Source organism: Monopterus albus, unplaced genomic scaffold (assembly GCF_001952655.1).
Source record: "Monopterus albus unplaced genomic scaffold, M_albus_1.0 scaffold250.1, whole genome shotgun sequence".
NCBI lineage: Eukaryota > Metazoa > Chordata > Actinopteri > Synbranchiformes > Synbranchidae > Monopterus > Monopterus albus.
Window position 1 is genome coordinate 825,711 of NW_018128130.1, and position 21,324 is coordinate 847,034.

General features: G+C 38.5%; 1 protein-coding gene across 1 annotated transcript in view; it reads right to left on the reverse strand.

Moving 5' to 3' along the window:
• eps15l1a (epidermal growth factor receptor pathway substrate 15-like 1a) overlaps positions 1 to 21,324 on the reverse strand; it is a 64,273-nt gene that overhangs the window by 39,974 nt on the left and 2,975 nt on the right. Inside the window, exons 4-13 of the mRNA XM_020620895.1 lie at positions 18,781 to 18,828; positions 18,494 to 18,589; positions 18,164 to 18,232; positions 17,589 to 17,714; positions 17,227 to 17,286; positions 13,815 to 14,057; positions 9,777 to 9,934; positions 8,382 to 8,538; positions 7,748 to 7,810; positions 5,724 to 5,809 (exon numbers count right to left, since the gene is read on the reverse strand). Of these exons, the coding sequence (XP_020476551.1) occupies positions 5,724 to 5,809; positions 7,748 to 7,810; positions 8,382 to 8,538; positions 9,777 to 9,934; positions 13,815 to 14,057; positions 17,227 to 17,286; positions 17,589 to 17,714; positions 18,164 to 18,232; positions 18,494 to 18,589; positions 18,781 to 18,828 (1,106 nt within the window). The remainder of the gene's footprint in view (positions 1 to 5,723; positions 5,810 to 7,747; positions 7,811 to 8,381; positions 8,539 to 9,776; positions 9,935 to 13,814; positions 14,058 to 17,226; positions 17,287 to 17,588; positions 17,715 to 18,163; positions 18,233 to 18,493; positions 18,590 to 18,780; positions 18,829 to 21,324) is intronic.

The window sequence follows — 21,324 nt, forward strand, 5'->3', positions numbered from 1 at the left end:
ACCGGTGTATCATTATCCATGAAATATTGAGGGTAGTTACTCTTGCTGGAACTGTTTCTAATCAATTTATTTAATATATTCCAAGTACCTCTCATGTTATTTTTATTATCCTCTAATACTTTAGAGTAATATAGTTTCTTACATCTCCTCAAAATCTCAATTAATTTGTTCTTATATGACTTATATTTTTCTTCTGCCTTCTTTGATCTGTCCTTTATGAATTCCTTATATAACACATTCTTTTTTTTACATGCATTCTGTAATCCCTTACTCATCTACGGTTTCCCACTGTAATTCCTTTTGTTTTTATACTGCTTACGAGGACAGTTCCTGTCATATACTTTCTTGAATATATTTAAAAATTGCTCCTATGCTTTATCTAAGTCTTCCTCTCTGTAAACTGATTCCCAGTTTTGCCCCATAAAATCCTCTTTTAGCCTCCTTACAGCATGTTCATTCGTCACCCTCCTATAGAAAAGATTTGTTTTTGGCCTCTCTTTTCTATACTGGCCCTCATAAACCACAAATACTGGTAGATGATCACTAATATCATTTATAAGTAATCCACTTGTCATTTTGCTGTCAATAACATTGGTAAGTATATTATCTATTAGTGTTGCATGCTGGGTTGTTACTCTACTTGGTTTTGTAATTTTTGGGTATAAACTGCATCTATATATTGTGTTATTTTCTCAATATTTCTCATATTTTCTCACCTGAAAAATGGAGACTCCTACATCAGGATACTTTTCATTGACTACAGCTCCACCTTCAACACAGTTGTCCCCCACAAACTTACCCACAAACTGTCCACACTAGGTCTGCACCCCACCCTCTGTGACTGGCTCCTGGACTTTCTGACTGACAGGCCCCAGACTGTCACTTAGGTGTTATTCCAACTAGATTTTTTAACTCGTTAGCCCACAAATCCTTTCGACTGTCAGCTGCTTGTTGTCAACTGGATCTTTCCTATCTAGGCTAAAAACATGCCATAGCTTAAACTCTTCTGAAAAAATTAACTCTAGATCCCACAGTACTAGATAATTTTAGACCTATGTGCTCACCTACATTACAGTACTTATCTAAAATTATAGAAAAGTCTTTTTGCTTAATTGTCTAAAGGTCTTGCTTGTTGCTAATACAGTATCTTTGAGCAATTTCTATCAGGATTCTCTAAAAAAAAAATTAAAAAAAATCACAGCACAGAAATGGCTCTAATTAAGGTTTTAAATGATCTTTCACATACTCTGGAGTACGCTCTATTTTAATCCTGTTTGATTCAAGTACTGTTTAACTGGATTTGAGAGGGAATTCAGAATACTGCCTTGAATTAGTTTTACTCATACCTCAGTTACAGGTCTTTTTCTGTAACAATACATGAGATTTGCCTCATCTAGAGCCCCCCTCTCTTGAGGTGCTCCTCAGGGATCAGTCCTTGGCCCTTTATTAATCTTTATATACACTACCAGTCAAAAGTTTGGGCATACTTTAGACATACACATGTCCGTGGGAATGTGTATCCAAATATCTGAGTGGTAGTGTATATGCACCACTGGGCCAAATCATATGTAAACATAATATTAATTTCCACTGTTAAACTGGTGACACTCACAGAAAGATAAGTGACATCACAGATATCATGACCTGTTTATAAGACATAAAATTCTGAATGTCTCAAAATTCCCAAAGAGTAACTGATGCCAAATCAGAAGTTATTTTATTGGGGCCTCCTAATTTGACCATTATAACAGAAAGGAATTTAGGGAATTTAATATTATGCATTCAGCACAGAAATTGGGTAATATATTTTTACTCCAAATTCTGATTTGATCAACATAAAGACTGATCATTCATATATTTTACACCTGCACTATATTGAATTTAAATGTCTTTTATTATACTGTCAATTTACTTTATTTTGAAAATTTAGATACTGTGCATGTTTTTATAACGGTTTTGAATTTTAACTTATTACAATTTTTTTGTTTTAATTGTGCAGCACTTGTAAGTGTTTGGAAAAAAGTTTATTTTTATTATGTTGGGCAAGAAAATTATTTTAATGTTCATACTGGCACCTGACTATTTTTTAGAGACGAATCTGAAAAAGTGTGAAACTATCCTTTAAACTCTACAGCTTGACCTCAAGCATCAAGGTAAATAAATTAAGGACATCTGAAAGTATGTGAAACACTGTAATGTCTGTGCATGTAAGAACAGATTTGACAAAATGCCAGTCCATGGATATTCAGTAGTGTGTGTGTTTACCTTAGAATATTCCACTGGGTAAAGGCAAAAGTGCTGACGCAGCATGAAGAATAAATGGTGAACAAACAAAAATTTGATAAAATACACACATCAAAGGAAGAGTGGATGTTTAACTAGATGTTTGGATGGAGGAAGAGGAAAGAAGTAGGATGTGACAAAGCCAAGATGAATAGTAAAGTTCATCCCCATTTGTTGCACGTTTCCTCTTCAAGTGTGCAGTTTAAGAAAGCCACTGGACAATAGCTATACAGTATATACAGAGTGGAGCCTACTGTGGAGTGAGCTGTGGGCCGCTGTCCAAACCTCTGCACTGCAGCAAATTAAAGATTTCAAAAAGAGAACTGACAAACTGGAAGATGACCCTGACCTCCCAAATAAACTTGCTACCCTAAAACACTGTGCACATACAGTAGAATTAGCACATATTTTAACCTATATTTTTAATATGTATATGAATTGTCTGGGGTGCCAGTTTGTTTTAAAAATTTGGCGGTTGTGCCTATGACAAAAAAAAAACCCAAATGTGTCCAATTTATAGTAAATGACCACAGACCAGTCACCTTCACTTCAGTGATGATGAAGGTTTTTGAAAAGCTAGTCCAGAGATTTCTATCCAGTATTCATCTAGACCAAAATCAATTTGCATATAGGCGCAATAAATGAGCGGACGATGCAGTATCGCTGTGTCTTTATAATGCGTTCAAATATCTAGTCCCCGCTTACATATTTATCTATAGTTCTGGTTTTAACTGCATCATTCCAGAGAAGCTGAGTGCAGCCAGGGTTGGTGAATCTATGTGCTTCTGGATTTTAGATTTCTTTATAGAACAAGAAGCAAGTAGTTAAAATTAATGACATTTTCTCCACCCTCTGCACAGAGGACATTGGAGCTCCACAGGTTGCCTTTCTCCTTTGTTAGTAAAACCAATGAGATGATCACTGACTCTGGGAAAAGGGGGTTAGATAATTTACCTGCTACAGGACAGAAGGTTGAGGTGAGTTTACACCCTGATCTCTAATAACCTCAAATGGGAAAGCAATGTTCTTGGGATAGAGGAGCTGGCCTAACAAAAGACGATGGTTCAGTTCTATACACCAAGTAATCCAAAGTTTGCTTAGCTTTTCAGTGACACTGTGGTTCAACAGTCTGATTTGTGCTGAACCCAAATCACTTGAAGAGGCAGGTGTTATATGGCTATGGTTATCTTATCTTACTTGTATCCCCTATCTTTGTATGTCAGCATTTTTTTTTAAGGGATATTCCACAGAATTCCATAGTGTAAAGTGTGACACACACTTGATCGGCTGTCACAGTTGCAGCAGTTAAGTGTCTACAGTATTTGGAACACTGAGACATTCTTGATAATTGAAGCATTCCCATGGCTCATACGAGCTCAGATGCTGTTAGTTTGACATCCACATTTTAAAAAACTAAGTAGGATAAACCATACAGCATCACAAAAACATTTAGGTGTGGTTATTTAATTGTGATATTATACAACTAAAGCAATTAGATCATGTTGTCTAGAAGCAGGTAGGCTCAGTATTAATTTTATCAATGAAAAGCTACAGTATGATAAAAAGTATTCATTGTTGACCTAATTTTCATGACAAAAATGAGACTAAGACTAAACAACCAACTATGAAAAACATTTTACATTTTTCCTCAAGGGATAAAAACTAAATGTTAATGTGAAAGATGAACAAACAAGAAGTGATGACCATCTTAATGCAAAGTCGTCAGCATGTGTGGAATCAAACTATAGTAACAGTTTCCTCCGTTGCCCAACATATCTCTTGTTCAGAAGTTGGCTTATCTACTTGACCTGTTGCACTACCGTTAATAAGAAGCATCTTACACCGAGTAATGTTCCATCTCTGACATCTGAAAATCGACTTTAGAAAATGGGTTTATGAACTAAATTCATCTTCATTGCAAAAAAACATAACAATGACAGTCCATTTAAAAAGACAACACGGACACAAAAATGACACAAATGTTCAACCTCAATGGTGCCAATAAATGTCTAGCAGTAAGTGTCCACCATTCATCCAACCTGTCAGAAGAGGTTTAATTTCCAACATGTATATGTTCATAAGTGAAACGAAAGAACCTGACAAGCAACCTTTGTAGGATTCTTGTGCTGGCATGATATGTCAGTATTAAGAATATCTTTAACTTCTCTCATTTAAAAACTAGTACTGATACAGGTTTCTGAAACCAGTGAACAAAAAATAATTTGTTTTATCATGTTTTCATACAAATGCTGACACATTTTAGGTGTTAATTTGACTTGTTTTTATTGTTTCATACTACTCCAGACATGAAGCGTTCTGTGTCTTAATATTAGGTTAGAAAGTGATAAAAGCCTGGATACGGGTGATGACGATGGATCAGTGAGGGAGCTACTGTATGAGTTACAGAAGATCACCATGTACAGGGCCTATAAAACTTATTCACCCCCTTGGATGTTTTACCCTATTATTGATTGTATAAATCAATCATGGTCAATATAATTTGGCTTTTTTGACAAATAAATTTACACAAAGCCCTCTTTAAGGTCAAAGTGAAAACAGGTTTCTACAAAGTAATGTCAATTAAATAAAAATATGTAATGGGAAATAAGTGACTGCATAAATATTCACCCCCTTTAAAATGACTGACCTGATTCAACAGAGGTCCAGCCAACTGGTGCTAGTAGTCTCACAATTAGTGAAATGGGGATCACCAGAGTCCAGTGAATGTGTCTCAAATGATTGCGTATCATTTGTGGCTGAACTTGAAAAGGGCTGTTCACGCCCAATCCCCGTGCAACCTGGCAGAGCTCGAGCAGTTTTGCAAAGAAGAATGGAGCAAAACTGCAGTGTCCAGATGTGCATCTACTAAATACTGACTTGAAGGGGGTGAATATTTATGCATTCTCTTATTTCCTATTACATATTTTTATTTAATTGACATTATTTTGTAGAAAACAGTTTTCACGTTGACATTAGAGGTTTTTTTGTAATTCTTTTGTCAGAAAAGCCAAATTATATTGACCAATGATTGATTAATAAAATCAATGAAAGGGTAAAACATCCAAGGGGTGAATACTTTTTATAGGCACATTCATGATAGAGTGAACAGTAACTAAGAGTGAAACTGAAAGCTGCATATAGGTAAAAATATAAATATCAAAGCAATTCCTATTTATGAAAAACATCTGCAAATGGTTTGTAACTGTTGGTGGTGTATTACATTTTGGCTAAATAAGATGTGCTATTCTGCTACTGCACAAAAGAAAAACTTTTGCAAAAAAAAATTGGTACAAAAGTTTTACTTTAATGCTTAAAATTAAATTGTTTGATGTAATCTTGTGTTCATTTTCTGTACATCTTTGAAAATGATGTTCTAGTAAAAGCAGTTTGCACTTTCAGTCCTGTCATTTCACTCAGGTGTTGTCAGTGTTGTTTGTTACCTCTGCAACTGGGCTATCTCCTGGCTGATGTCATCCAACTCCTTGACGCCAGTGAACTCCCCTGACCCCACCGAACTAGAGCTGTCCTGTAGGCAGACAGAGGCAGAGAGTGTGAAGGGGAGAAGACAAAGAAGCTGACTTGCAAAGTAAATCTTATTTGTTTAAGAATGTGGGATGATGGCACCAACTAAGCCATAGCAAACCAGACTAAAGGAAGGAAAAAAAGGTAAAGAGAGGATATGAAAGAAACCAGAAGTCCAAAAGAGGAGCACCACAGAGGGGCTGGATCAAACACTAACATGTAGGAGCGTGTCAACAACACTGCCAAGGAGAGGAAAGAGTCAGGATTTTGCAATTTGATGAATAATGCTTTTTTGTCAGCCTGCCTTTGAGAGCATTCACAAAGTTTTCAAAAGTGTGACTTGCAACTGAATTTCTGTCTTTTTTCCACTAGTATTTGTTTGTGATACTAACTGAAAAGTCAAAAGCCATTTCTTAAAAAAAAAAAACCTACCAAAAACCAAAGCCCTTTCAAGCCGGTGGGTGTTCATATATTGCTGAAGAGATCCAAGATCAAACGAGTAATGCTGGATTGTCTAATGCCAGCAAAGTTATCCAGATACTTTGGGTCTTCGACCCCCACCTGTGTTGTTCATTAGAAAAGCTAAAACTGGGCAATTGTGTGTTAGCCTCCAAGAGTACTCATAATAAACATAATTTCAGTCAAGTTTTCATGCTAATCTCTGAGTCAGAAGGAAAGAAAATACAAAAATACAGTGTATCTGTTTACTGTGAGTTCTTGTTTCCCTGAGTCTCTATAACACAGGTAGTGTTAGCTAGTCCTAATTTCACTAACTGAAGTTCTCCTTTAAGGTCCCCATGACTGCATGTTTACTGCTTTCATCATGGTATGAGTGGTATTATCTCTGCTAAATCTGTAAATAATAATCCTATGCAAAGCTGTAGGCTCATACATACAACAGAGTGACAAGCTGGAGCAGGACAACAAATCCACAAAGTAACAGAACTTCCAGTGCACACAAGGGATGTCTCGATCATCATCTGAACAACTGTTAATAAATGAAGATGATCGAGACATCCCTTGTGTGTGCTGGAAGTCCTATTACTTTGTGTAATTTCTGAATTATATTCAGAGCGAGTATGAGCGCAACAGGTAACTGGGAACATGTGAAAGTCTAAGAATATTCTGCAAGCTGCATCTCTGCAATCTATATCTCTTAGGGGTAGTGGTAGTCTAAAGGTTAGAGAAACAAGCTTGTGACCAGTCACTAATTCAATGGGACAGGTGACAAAGCTCATCAGCATATCAACAGCATTTTGATGCCTTTGAGCAAGGCCTTTAACCCCAACTGTTCCAGTTGTACTTGGAAGCTTCCAGGTGGGAATGTGAATGTGATCAGGGTGTCCCTCAAGAAGAGAGGTGGTCTTTCAGTGGACCTACTCTGACTACGATAAGGTAAAAAACTGCTTTATCAAATATTCTAATTTTAAAAAATGACTGCTAACTAAATACTATCTTGAGTCTTCCCTTGATTAGCAGACAGTGGGCAGGATGAGTCACTGGCACTGCTATTGAAATGGAGAGAAAACCACTGCAAATGCTTTCCAGTAATCAGCTGGAATAGCCAGCCACTGAAAGCATTTATAGGTTAATACACTGTGGATCCATGTTACCTACCAACAACTTGAACATTATAGCCTGAGACAGAAGGAATAGGGGAAAGGCAGAAATATCAGCAGAAAAAGAATTGTAAAGAGAAGAATAATAGTGGGCAGAGTGTATGTATATGTGACTCAACAGATTTACCTTTCCTCAAAGTTACCATCTTCATGTCTATTAGATTTTAAATCGGCTTTCAAATATACAGGTCTGGGACATTGGGATATTGGTATAGCTCAAAAAGCAGGATAGCAGACAAATCTGCACACGTTGATGCCCTGTTCTGCAAAGTGCAGGAGAACGATAAGAGGAAGAGAGAAGTGAGGGAGAAGTATTGACTCACACGTCTCATCTCAGACAGAGCAGCCATCTCTGATCCCACTGGGGTTATGTATCCTGACATACTCTGCAACCATAGAGAAATAATGATTTTAAAAAAAGTACAGCAACAGTTACACCTCCATCTGATGTCAGAAGAGGCACTTCTTAAAATATTTTGAAAAATCATCACTTCTGCACAAGTTCTTTTCTGTGTGGTCTAGTATAAGTATTATTCCATGATTTAAAATGTATTTCTAGCTCATTTCACTCCACATTATTAGACTGACATATTTTCTGTAATTCTGCCTTTAACTATAGTATATCTTAATATTACTACAACCAATTTATAGCAATATCCCAACCTACAACATATAAATGGTTGCCTTTGCAGTAAAGTGCTTTGAATCAAAGTACTTTACAAACTGCCTCTAATTCACCCATCCACACATACACTGATGGTTGTGAGTTACCTTGCAAGGTGCTGGCCTATTCATTGGGAGCAGTTCAGGGTTCAGTGTCCTGCCCAAGAAGGAAGCACCAACCATATGACTGGTGGATGACCCAGTCTGCTTCTAGAGTCACAGCTGCCCCATGAGATATATAGATACCTTACTAAGCTCCAGTCAATATGCACTGTTTGTGTGTGTGGGACCTACTGGTACAGGAGTGCCTCTTTCAGAAGGGGGTATCATGTCAGCAGTCAGGGCCTGTGGGGGGTCGATGTTCTTGCTGACTTTCTGCTGGATGAAATACATAGCAAGGGCAAACTGCTCCCTGGTTAACTTGCCTATCTGCCTTGTGTCTGCCAGAGCCCTGCAGGGAAGAGCAGACAGCCAACAGATGTACATTTGGTTAATGGAATATACAACTCACAGAGGAGACTGACCACACTGTTAAGCAAAACAGAACAAACACAAATCTAAAGGAATAAACTGCTGAATCTGTTTATTCACTCTGTTCAAGAAATCATTTTATATATCCAGTACATTTGAAAAAAATCTGTATGCAATCAGTGTTTCTCCTATATGCAGTGTTCCCCCTTGTATATGCACCAGCACTGCAAAATTAATGAAATTGCAAAAAGCTTTATGTTGTAACCACAACTTATACTGCCTATTCTGCACGCAGTCAGTAGCTGTGGGACTCAGGGAACTGAGGTGGACAACCCAGATTAATCTGTAGTGGATGCTAAACACATGCAAACTCAAGTTTACCCACATCTCAAATTCTGAAATAATAATAATTTAGTCAAGACTTTACATCTGTTAATGTGCCAGGACTGGGCTCTTCTACATTTTCTAGGATTGCTTATTTTTTGCTGGAACACTAACACCTTTTAAGTAACATTGTTTTAACTATAAAGTTTATCAGCTCGTTTCTGCTTCATAGTTTCTTAGCTTTAAATAACTCAACAGCTTTAATCTGCATTATTCACATATTAAATTGTTAATCCACAACTCCTGACAGGTTGTTAAATTTGACCTCTGACCCTTAGTTGAACAGCCAAAATTCAGCATTTTGACTTTAAAACAATAAATACCTGTAAGCTTTTGTTTTAAAGGTTTTCCTGACACTAGCAGATCTAATGGCACCACTTTTTAACCAGGTACCCTTTAGAAATAATAGCTTCCTTAATGGCCAATTAAATTACTTGCTTATGTTTTATATATGAATTTAGAAATATTATTAACACTAACTTTTAGCTACCTGATGCCTCTTCACCTACAGTCTTATTCCATTAACATTTATTAACAGTGTTGCACAACAAACAGATTTTTCACAAGCTGGTAGCCCAACTTTGTACTCATTATTGAGGGCCCCTCAAAAATGAAATGGGACATGTCAACATGTTCTGAGCTAAATAAAAAGGTTTATGACTGAGCTTTACAATGATATAAAATTATTTATTATCTATTAATTAAGATATTTTTTTTAACTTTCACATTTAAAGGCTGACGTATTAGAAAGTGGTACCAACCTAATACTAAGTTCAGACAAGAAATAAAACATAGCAGATCGAAAATTCGAGCGTGAGTGGCAACCTAGCTGACCATATATGTGCAAGGACATTCTGAGATAGTCCAGACTGCATGAAGATGTCCTTTACTTCCTGTCCGCTTACAAAACCATCCAGGTCAGCATCCGTCTTCAGGAAGATGTCGTCATAGCGACCACGGTCTGGCACTGGGACCACCCAGTTCACTAAATGCTGAGACAGAGAGAGAGGCAAATGTTGTAACTGGCTGTATCTGGACTCATAGAAAGTAAACACAATTGATGCTAGTGTTCTATAGCAGAGCAGGCCGGACTTTTTGCACTTCCATAGGCTCAAGTCAGTATGATTCTTAATCTTTTCAAGTGATCACTTTGCAGGACATTTACACAGACAAGGATCAACCCCACAGTAATAAATATTCTGGTACTCTAGTGCTCTGTCCACCTCAGCGTGCTAATGGTGCAGTGCAGCTCCCTTTTGCCACAGCTGGGCCTTCCACTGCAAACACAAGTGCAAACTGGAGTGTGCGAATAGGAAAAACTATTTGGGCTAATTGGGGATTGATTGTGTTCTGTCCGTACTCATTAAGGATCAGCTGTGAGAGGACCTCTACCTTGTATTACACGGTACAATCAGAGAGGACATGGTTTCATTAGGTCAGCTCCAATGGAGTAATCTTCTCTCTGGTAGTTTGCTTCAACTCAAGAGTCACATTCTCTCAGTTAATTTTTCTTTTCATTTTTCTCTGAGGTCAGCCAATCAGCTTCTTTTGGGCGTGCCTAGAACTAAGCATAAGCTTAGAGGAGACCGGGCCTTTGCGGTCACTGGTCCCAAACTTTGGAACGATTTACCGCTGCACATCAGACAAGCTTCTTCTCCGTCTGTTTTTAAGTCTCTTTTAAAAACTCATTTATTTTCGTTGGCATTTTGATACTTTATATTGGTGATGACTTTATTTATTTTTATTGATTCATGTTTTTATATTGGTGTTGATTATGTTTTTAATATATATTGTTTATTGCAATGTACAGCACTTTGGTCCACCTTGGTTGTTTTAGTGCTTAATAAATAAAGTTGGTATGGTAACTAGGACCTTATAAAATAAGGTACGCCAGGTTGAGTAGACTATAGCTGTTATTTCATTACATATTTAATCTACATTCAAGTAATTCTTTCTGTTTACTGCATTTTGTAAGAAGTTCATTGATTAATAAAAACTATTCATTACTTAAGATTTGTGTTTATGTTTTAATGTTTGAAGGTGTTATCTATATGTCAGGAGACCACTGAGAATGAGAGCTTGTTCTCAAACAGTCTCTTCCCTGAATAAATAAAAGTGATGATGAAGTTCTGCAAACTGTGCCTCAAGCTTTTGCACAGTGCTGTGTTAATACATGGCCGTGTAATTAGAGGTCAACAACTGTTGAATATAGTGCTTAAATAAATCCATTTTCTATTGAATACTGACCATTTGTCACTGCAACAACTATAGTAAACTTGTATATAAAAATGCAAACAGTACAAACATGATGCTGTCACCTTCTGCATCAGTAGTTAAGAGGGAGGTTAAACAAAGCTTAAGTGACAATGTTAACAACGGAATATTACAGCAGCCAATTCGTTATTTAATCCACTTATTCCTGGGGAAGGGAATCAGATATCGGAGGTCAAGCATTAACCCTGTATAAAACCCACTTTCAGATTTGTGAAACTTTTATTTTAACTATGAAAATAACAACCGATTTCTCTGACTTTTCTCCATCCAGACATAAATCAGACCAGATGCACCGTGACTCAGAAACCTTTCAGACCCTTTTACATTTTCCACAATTTATGTTTCAGACTCATCATTAAATGGATTCATTTTTTGTTCATCAGTCTACACATAATTCATCATAATGACAAAAAAATCTGCTGAGCAGCTGATGGTTTCAGCTGTTGATATACAGATGTAGGCATTCAAAGTGTCACTCTCTCTGCCACGATAAGTGGCCACTTTCACTGCGAGTGTTCATCATTTGTCCCGCAGCGTGGCGTGTTACAGTATAACGTCTGTAGGTGGCATTCAGCCTACACTCACTCAGGTACAGCACCCCATGCACACACAAACCATAACCTATAGGCTGCCATATGAATGCCTGCTTAGAAGTAAAGAAAAAGCCCTGCGGTCAGGCTTCACTTTAAACGGTGATTATATTGTGTGTGGATTGTGATGTTAGTTTAATATTTGTAGATCTTCCTTTGGACAAATGACACAACCTTCTCCTATAAGAAACTACACTCCTGGAGTATGCAACTAAACTGTAAATGCACATAAGTTTTGAAGGAAAGGTACAGTGTGTGATTGCTGGATGAGTTACATACCACTGCAGTTTTTTTTAATCCACCCATCCCTTATAACCGACTTCTTAGGTCACTGGGTTAAAATAATGCCCAGGACCAAGGGCTCCATGCTGCAAGCTGGTAACACCATACGACACCATGACTTATGTGTCACTTCCCACATTGTCGAGAAGCCTAGCAGCAGGTCAACCAAAACACAAACCAGACTTGAACTCCAGCGTCTTAAGTACCAGCGCTATGTTTTGCAGCTCTGCTATCCACTCCAAACAGTAATATGGGGGTGCTGTGTCTGCAGAAAAATGCAGCGCTTCACTTATTCAGATGTTACATCAGAGTATTATCCAACAACACGATCCCTAAAAAAACAGTTACATAGACAAACTTTGAGATGTGAATGAAGGAGTAGGCTATAAAATAGTAATTTGGGAAGGGTGGTTTAAATAAATAGCACAGTGGTACACGCTTGATAAACCGCCGTTCTGTCCCTCGGTATGGGTTTTTGTGTTTTAATTATCTCAAATCAACAATATTGTTGCTGATAAAATCTACAGACAATTTTATGTCCAGCACATTGTCTGTCAAAGTCAACACAGATACAAGGCTATGACAGCAGCTGTGTGATAGATCAGATTTAAAGTGAGTGTTTATAAAGAGGTTGTCTAGTTATTTATAGCATACTGTACATGGTGTTCACTACTGTATCTGCTGGTAACTTATGGGGCTGAGTTAACTATGTTTAATGCAGTAGATCTCTGACCAGAGATGTGAAACCCAGCATATAACACTGTATGGCTTGACAATTCAGAACCCCATATGGTTTGAGGACCTTATAGCAGGCATTGCGACATCTGGTGGCCAAAAGAAGAACTGCATGTTGGATTTTATGAGCCTCATGTGGGGTTAAACCACTGCATTACTGACGCAGCGCCACCGACAGGGCACCGCAAATACAACATGGTAAAAAAGTATGACATTTTAAATGCCTACACATGTATATAGTCTAGTCACTGACCACAAGAGCACACACTTATCTTGGATAACTGAAACCATCTTTTCTAATTCACAACACAGGTGGGGGTAATATAAACAAAATACCCATATAATCTTAGCTAGCATTAGAAAATCCAGGTTTGCTCATTTGATCTAGGATCTGTTTAGCAACATATGAAGAACACCCCCTGCAGGTAAAACAAGGTGCTAAACATAATGAATCATTCTGGCCAAAGATGTAATGGTGGCTAACTAGTCAAATTAACATTATAGATATGCTTTTGTTTAAAGCAGTAACACTACCCATGAAAACCTTCATCCTGCAGGTGGCACAGCGTTAAAATATGAACACGTTAAAAAGTAACACTTGTTTCCAGCCAGAGTTCTTCGCTGTCAGGCTATATTTCAACAGTTTTTTTTTTGTTTTTTTTTACGGCAAGAGTAAGCAACCTCAAGCCGTTGGTGCAGCATTCATAGTGTTTCAAATCCTCTCATCCAGCCATTTTGACCTCAGGTCGTCTCTGAACACACAGCAGCCCTAATTTCAGCTGCCAGCTGTGGAGATTTGACAGTTTGTTCACAGCAAAAGGAAAAGACACAAATGTCAAAATCATTTTCAAGGGCAATACATGCTCCATTTATTTTCCAGGACTAGAAAACTGATCTAAATGTTTCCAGGTTTTCCAGGATTCATGGGACCCTAGGTTTTACCCATCCAGACTTGAGTGTACAATAGGCTACTGTACATAGTGTGTATTACCTGTCCAGACTTGAGTGTGTGTTTGGGTGACAGGCTGCCGGTGCTGTTGAGTGAGTTCATGCTGCCATGGGAGGGTGTGGAGCGCAGTGAGTCTTTCGGTGGTGGCGGGCTTGCAGGTAGTCCAGGCACAGAGCTGGCCACTGAGCCTAGGCTCTTCTTCCTTTTAGACGGCGGGACAAGGGCAGAGGGGAGGAGCGCAGGAACAGGCTCCTTCTCCAGGGCCCGGTACACCAGGTGCATGGCCTAGGACAGTACATCCTGCTATTAATACATACTTGCTGGTGGCATATGTAGCTTTTACAAACATAATTATGCCCGACTCATAGGTTTGTTTTATTAGTCCAGCCCCACGTTGTAATACCAATTAGCTGCCAGTACCAAGATCAATCTAATATTTATTTTGCTGTATTTGGGTTTGTTTTCTACATAGTACAGCTACACAGACTGGATTGGGAGGTGTTACTTTCAAATTATATTCCGATACAATTACAAATTACCTGATAAAAATGTATTCATTAACTTAATCCAAATATCACAATATTAAAGTAATTTAATGTGATTACTTTCCATTACTTTTGGATTACCTCAATGCAAAACATGCAAACAAAGACAAGAGAAAAGAAATATCAATAAGATGGCTTTGGCTTAAGTGTTTGACTTAAGTAAGACAACAGAGCAATGTAAGCCTGACAAATAGGGAAACCAAGATTTCTAGTATCATCAGTGTGTCCTCTGCTCAGTGTATCTTTTTAAGGAAAACCTGCTTTTCATTAAGCAAATTCAGGCAGTGGGCCTACCGACTACCAGTTAAAGTTCTGGACGACAGTTTACAAAGCAAACATAAAAGAAGGTCCTGTGGCAAGGCGGACAGAGAGGTCTTTGTTTTAGTACATGGGTTAAGAACATCCTAAGATCAGCCACGGTATTCTTAACACATCAGCTTTTCATTTCTTTCTTATGTGTGAACAGTGACTGTTTAGATTGCTAGCAGCAGTGTTATTTATGCTTATTTAATTTAAATGTAGGCTACTTTGTGACATATGCTATTCACACTTCATATGCCTTCCTCTGTGGTTATGGTTAGGGTAAAGTGAGAGTCGGGTTCGGGGAAACATCTCGACGAGGAAACAGATTGCGACACATGATTGGCTACGGCTTCGCTCGAGACCAGAGTGGTGATGTGAGACTCATGAAGTGTTGTAACGTGTGAGCATGTGCATGGTAGGATATCGTTCTTTATTGTAGTACTAAAAATGGAATTCTGCTAATAATCTCCATTTTTACTAAATGTTTCAGTAATCTGATTACATTTTTTTACCTCTGTTGTATCCTATCATAACATCGTAATACGTAATGCCGTTCCATGCATTCCATTACGCCTGAAGCCTGTGTATATTTAGCCCTCAATAAGCCCAAATCATGTAAATATGAAAGCTGAACAAAATACAACCCACATCAAAGCGCCACTTTAATGATTTCCTACCATTTGCATTGTTCCTGTATTTTTGTGGCTTTGTGATTCAATCAATGACAACGCTGTGAAAGCGTGTTTTAATGGATGCAAAATAGGGAATTTTAGGCTCAAAGCTGTTAACATTTTCATCTGTAGGACCGGTACTATGCCATTTTCTTACATTTTGACATTTTTCCAAGCAGCAAAGTAACCAATTAGATTGAGAATATGTGGTTAGTCTATCCAGATAATGGCAATTTGGAAATTTGGTCCAACATTTTCTGAGATCTTGGCGCTGGTTATCTGACCAAACTTTAGCTCTGACCAGTCTCTGTAGCTGCCTGCTCTGTCCGCTCGCAGGTTTGGAGGTAAAACAACGAGTGGGCCACGGGCAAAATGGTGCAAATATGACATTTCTGCAAGTCTGTGTTCTGATTGTTAAAAAGCTGTTTGATAAATTGCTCATACAGTCTCCGTTAATGGCTGATTGTTGCACTATGGAGTTCTGCACCGGAAACAAATTCCTTGTGTGTGTAACATACTTGGCCAATTAAAGTGGTTATCCTTATTATTATCATCCTTATGATTATCCTTAACCTTCCACATTGTCTTTATTCTCTCTCTGCTATATGTGAGAGAGGTGCTGCCCCTCCCTCCTCCAAACAGAGACCAACACAGAGAAAATACCGAGTTACACAGGGTGACATACAGGGTATACCAGAGGTTCCAATAGAGGAAATGCAGCATACAGTAAGTGACTTTGACGGTGGAATAACTGCTGGTGCCTGTCAGGTGGTTTGAGTATTTTAGAGGCTGCTGATCTGGAATTTTCCAGCATAACAGCCTACAGAGTTTACAGTGAATGGTTAGAAGCCAGAAGAATGGCCATTCTTCCCTGACAGGCCAGACTGGTGGTTATAATATTGCTGAAAGCACATCGTGTCGTCCTTGAGCAGTTGAAGACAAAGTTCCACTCCTGTCCACTAAACAGGAAACTGAAGCTGCAGTGGGCACAGGCTCTGCACTGAGCACTGGACAATAGAAAAATGTTGCCTGGTCTGATATATCTTGATTTTAGGTCCCTTGATACCAATGAAGCCTTAATTAAACACCACAACTCGTACTGCTGCTGACCTGGTGCATCAATTAATGAGCACAGTCTACCCCATCGTTTAGTGACTAGCATCCAGCAGGACAATGCACCATGTCACAAATCATACGTCATCTCAAGCTGCTTCGACCAACATGACAATGAGCTCACTGTGTTCTGGCAGTCTACACAGTCATCAAATCTTGGTGCAACGGAAAACCTCTGGGATGCAGTGAAGCAGGAGATTTGTAGCATGAATAAGCAGCTGAAAACTGTGTTATACTGTTATGTTCACATAGACCACAATCTTTAATAAAGGTTTCCAGAAGCTTATTAAAACCATGGCAACAACAATTCCAGGTGTCCTTAAGGTAAAATAGGTCCTATTCAGTAATAGAAAGCTGTACCTAATAAAGTGACCAATGAGTACTGGTTTTTCCTTGAGTCAGCTTTGGGTTTTTCTTTCTGAATTTTCTTTACTGTCCTTAAGTTTATGTTTGTTTGTTTTTTTGTTTTTTTACATTAAACACAGATACATTGTCAGGCAGCATCAATGCTGAGTCAGATGTTTTATTCTCATTATCAGGTGTTTAAATTAACATGAATTGAAGACAGCTGATTAGGATGTTTTTATGTTGTACCCCATTACTTGTCAGATATGGACCCTTATGTTTGCACCCATTTGGTTCTTCACCTCCTTTTGTTCTACATGGATGCAGGCCTGACGCTGCTCTTCTATCATTTCTTTTCACAGACCAAGTAAATCTTCTCTTATTTGACCTGTGAAGTTGTTCATCTCTAGTATCCAGTTAGTTCAGACTACAGAAAATCAAACTACATACAGTAACAATAAAGAAGCTTACACTCACCACTGCAAACTCATCTTTGTCCAGGTGGCCATCTTTATCTATGTCACTCAGGTCCCAAACCTAGTAGCAGGAAATAAGCACAATAGGGATCAATGAGGCCGCGCAGTGTAATTCAATGAGTAAATGAAATATTACAGATTCTATTTCAATACTATATATCCACTCTGGAAAAACATATTCTTTGGCAAATATCAATAGCTCATCTCTGGACAAGCACAATGACATTCATGTTACTTTAAGTTTATGTGGAAACACGACAAATCTAAGTTCTGGACTGAGTACTTTAATCTTCAATCATGAAACCAAAAAAAAAAAAACTTAATCTAAGACAAAATATAAGAAACTGCAATTGACATCAATACCTTCCCAAGGACATCCAGAGGTAGCTTGGAGTTGATTAGGACTGGTTTGACCTTCTCTCCTGACAGTAGGCCATTAACGGGAGCCAAACTTTCAAAAATTCCATCAAATTTACTCTTTTCTTCAGGCTACAAAAGAACACACACACAAAAAAAGGCCTAATCTGTATATGTTGGCTTGATTGTGTCTTTTCTGCTTATCCAGAAGCATGGTTAAGACCCTAGACTGTATATAAAGATGGACGACATGACAGCTGCCACCAAAGTGGAGCCACCAAAGGTTGATTGCCCCCCAGGGGCTGGTTGCAGTATGGGCCATAAACCCACCCCTTCCATGTTAGGGGATGTGACATGAGACAAACTAAAGACTCAAAATACAAATCAAATACTTTCTTTTTGTCAAAAAAGTGATTTGTGTTGTTTTAGGTAGATACTATCACACTGATGTGTGTACAAGTGTGCATAATAATACTTAGGGAAATAAATTTTGTTTTCTTTTTCTTTCTGAGAATATGAAACATTTCCATATCCTTTGTATTCTGCTGCCTGTGTGTTTATGTGTCTGCGTTGGAACACACCCTGACAGCCCACTTGAATTCGGCAGAGGCAGAAGCTGTGCTGCCTAGAGATGGACTGCTGGTGTCCTTCTGAAATCATACAACAAAGATGGCTGTCATACTCCTGCCACACGATCTATTTGCATAATTAAACACACATCTTTTCTCATACTGAGCTTTTTATATAAAGTTTAAAAACATAATAAAATAACATGAAGCTGACAAAAATTGTACATGAAAAAAAAGAGTATAAAGCATTGTAAAATGATCTGCATATTGATACTAATTCCATCTAAAATGTCTTATTTTTGAACATGTGTATTTGAGCTTTAATGATGAATTTATACTCACAAACTTCGGGGGAGGGACTGTGAGGTTAAGGCTGGACAGACTGACTTCCTGACCACTCTGAGCACAGGCCACCAGCCGCAGAGCTACATAAAACCCCTGAGAGAGAGAACACACAGTGATACCCATCAATTCCATCTCCTGCTCTGCCTGACATAACTAACACTGGTGAAGTGCTCTTTTAACAGCTGATAAGACTAAAGAAAATCTAATCACATCCACTTTTCAACGTGAAATATGTTCAACTAATCATCAAAATCACAGCACTGGATGACAAAGCTGTTCCACACCTGTTTGTCCAGATACCCTTTGCCATCAGGATCAGCCAAATCCCAAATCTGAAACACAAGGCAGAAAACACCACATAGTATGCAAAATTCACTTTTAGAGCATTGTGAGATATTCATATTGGTCTCTGGTGTGTGTAGAGAGACACAAAACAAAGAAAAGACCAGTCCCTGCCTGTTTTGCTTTTCCTGCTTTGTAAAAACCCCAGCTCTAACACGATGCTCAGATTTGCCTCTCTTTATGACCTCATACGAAATGACGCAGCAGTTCATTTCATAGATCTTCCTCCGACTCAGATCCATTTTTGGTGATACAATCATCCTCTGCTGTGATTTTCTCGCTAGAACAGCAATCGAACAGCAACATGGCAAAGCTCAGAGGAAAGCACGAATACTGCTCAGCTGTTGGTCGCACAAGCAAGCAAAAAGTCTATCTATTTCCATCCTCAGAGCCAGCGAAGACACAGTGAATATTGTATATTTATTGTGGAAATGTTCCCTCAAACATTGCATGTTATGTGCTAATCATCAACTTTTCCTGGCACATTCAGCTAAACTGCTAGTTTGCAAATATATGTGGCTGTTCTGACTTCGGCTATAGCAGCTGGTAATTGTTGTTAGAGAATAAAAGTGGAGTCTGTATCTGGCTAGCCACATGTTGTGCCCCCACTTGGAGGTATTCTGGCAGCTCTAAATATTCTTTTGCTAGAATCACTGACTATACCTTTAACATACCCATACAGTATTTATTTACAGTGAAAATTCTATAGATATCTTTATAGAGCCCACAGCGCTTTTCCTTGTTTTCTGGCTTATCCACAATGTTACAACGGTGAATTATAATCTTAGATGTGACCTAAAGCTCAAAAAATTAGGTGTACGTACGTAGGTTCTATTATTTCTATGCAGAAGTAACTTGGTTTATACAAGTCTCACAAACTCTCGCTCGCTAGACTTTTTTCCTAATAAAATAAACTTAACAGTAAGTTTAAAAAAAAACACATGGGGACAAAATGCTTTCTGCTGCTTGAGAAATTCTAAACAGTCTTTTGGCAACATCATCACTGTGACTGTAACAATGTAGGTCTGGCCCCAGCGGGTACAATAACACTGAAAATGCACAGCCAAAATGGCACACAAGACTTAAAATAAAACGATAGGATAAAAGGTGATGACAGGTAAGTTAAGATTCAAACTACCTGTTCAAGTTAAATGGAAAATTTACTACTACTTTTAGGGGCAACCGTGGTTTAGTGGGTAGAGCAGTCATCTCCCAACCGGAGGGTTGGAGGTTCGAGTCACGGTGCCTGCAGTCCACATGCCAAAGTGTCCTTGGGCAAGACATTGAACCCCCAAGTTGCCCCCAATGGTTAGAGCCATCGGTGCGAGTTGGCGCCGCAGTTCTGTACTGGAAACAAAGTCCTGGAGTGTGTAACATACCAGGCCAAATAAAGGTGATTATCCTTATCCTTTTAGCTTTCACAATTAAAAGACAAACTGAATCTAAAGGACTGAAGCGGCACTTCAACTCTGTCACTATTACAGAGTTGCAGTCTGTGAAGAAAGGTACAAACAAATCAACACCTGAAGAATTAAGACCTCAGTATGCTTCAAAATGTTTGTCACATTGTCTGACAGCATCTGAAACCAACAGCCAATGCAGGCAGTCAGCTATGTTGACAACTGCCTAGCCAGGGTGCATGGCTCCTTGCTCGTCATTGGCTCTGATATCATGTGACCTCTGCACTACATCTAAACTACAGCTATATTGTTTGTGCTGGCATGCTTAACAAAAGGCTTGATTTGATGCAGTACATCATCAAACTGATCGACATATGAAAATACTTGTAGTACATTTTGGTTTCACACATTTAATGAACTTAATCATCTCTCTGCATCTGGTTTGGAAGACAACCATCACCATGGTTCCCCGGCATACAGTAAACGCCACAAATAACTCCTCTTCCTCATCATCACGTAGAATTTTATTCCATCTACAGTACCAAAGTGTAGTGGCAAAAAAGGCAGGCAGCTTTCATAGCTGCTGTGCATACACCACTGTACTTTTCTGTGTCCACAAGGCACCAAATGTTTGGTGCAGACTGATGGGCTTTAAGGTGGAGGTCATTTTGCAATGTTAGGATTTCTATCTCTAGCTGTCCAGCATCCAAGTTGAACAGAGCACTTAGTTGCTCAGCAGTGCATGTCATGTCCACTTGCATGAAAGGATTTGTAAGGAACGACACACATGGCTCAAGTTGATCAAAGTCACAAAACCTGTCCTCAAATTCCTGTCCTAGTCTGTTTATGACTTCGGAGTACTTTTCTACAGCTTTGTCAAAAGCTGCAGATGCAGAAGCATTGTTATTCAACACAACCTGCACAGAGGGAAAAAGTGCAGCAGTTTTTTTTTCTCTGTAAATGCACAGAGAAAATGTTCATCTTAGCTTTAAATGTGTTTACTGCACTTATCATGTGAGCGACAGTTTTACCTTTGCCTTGCAGCTCACAGTTCAAATGATTCAGTTTCCCAGTGATAGCCGTTAA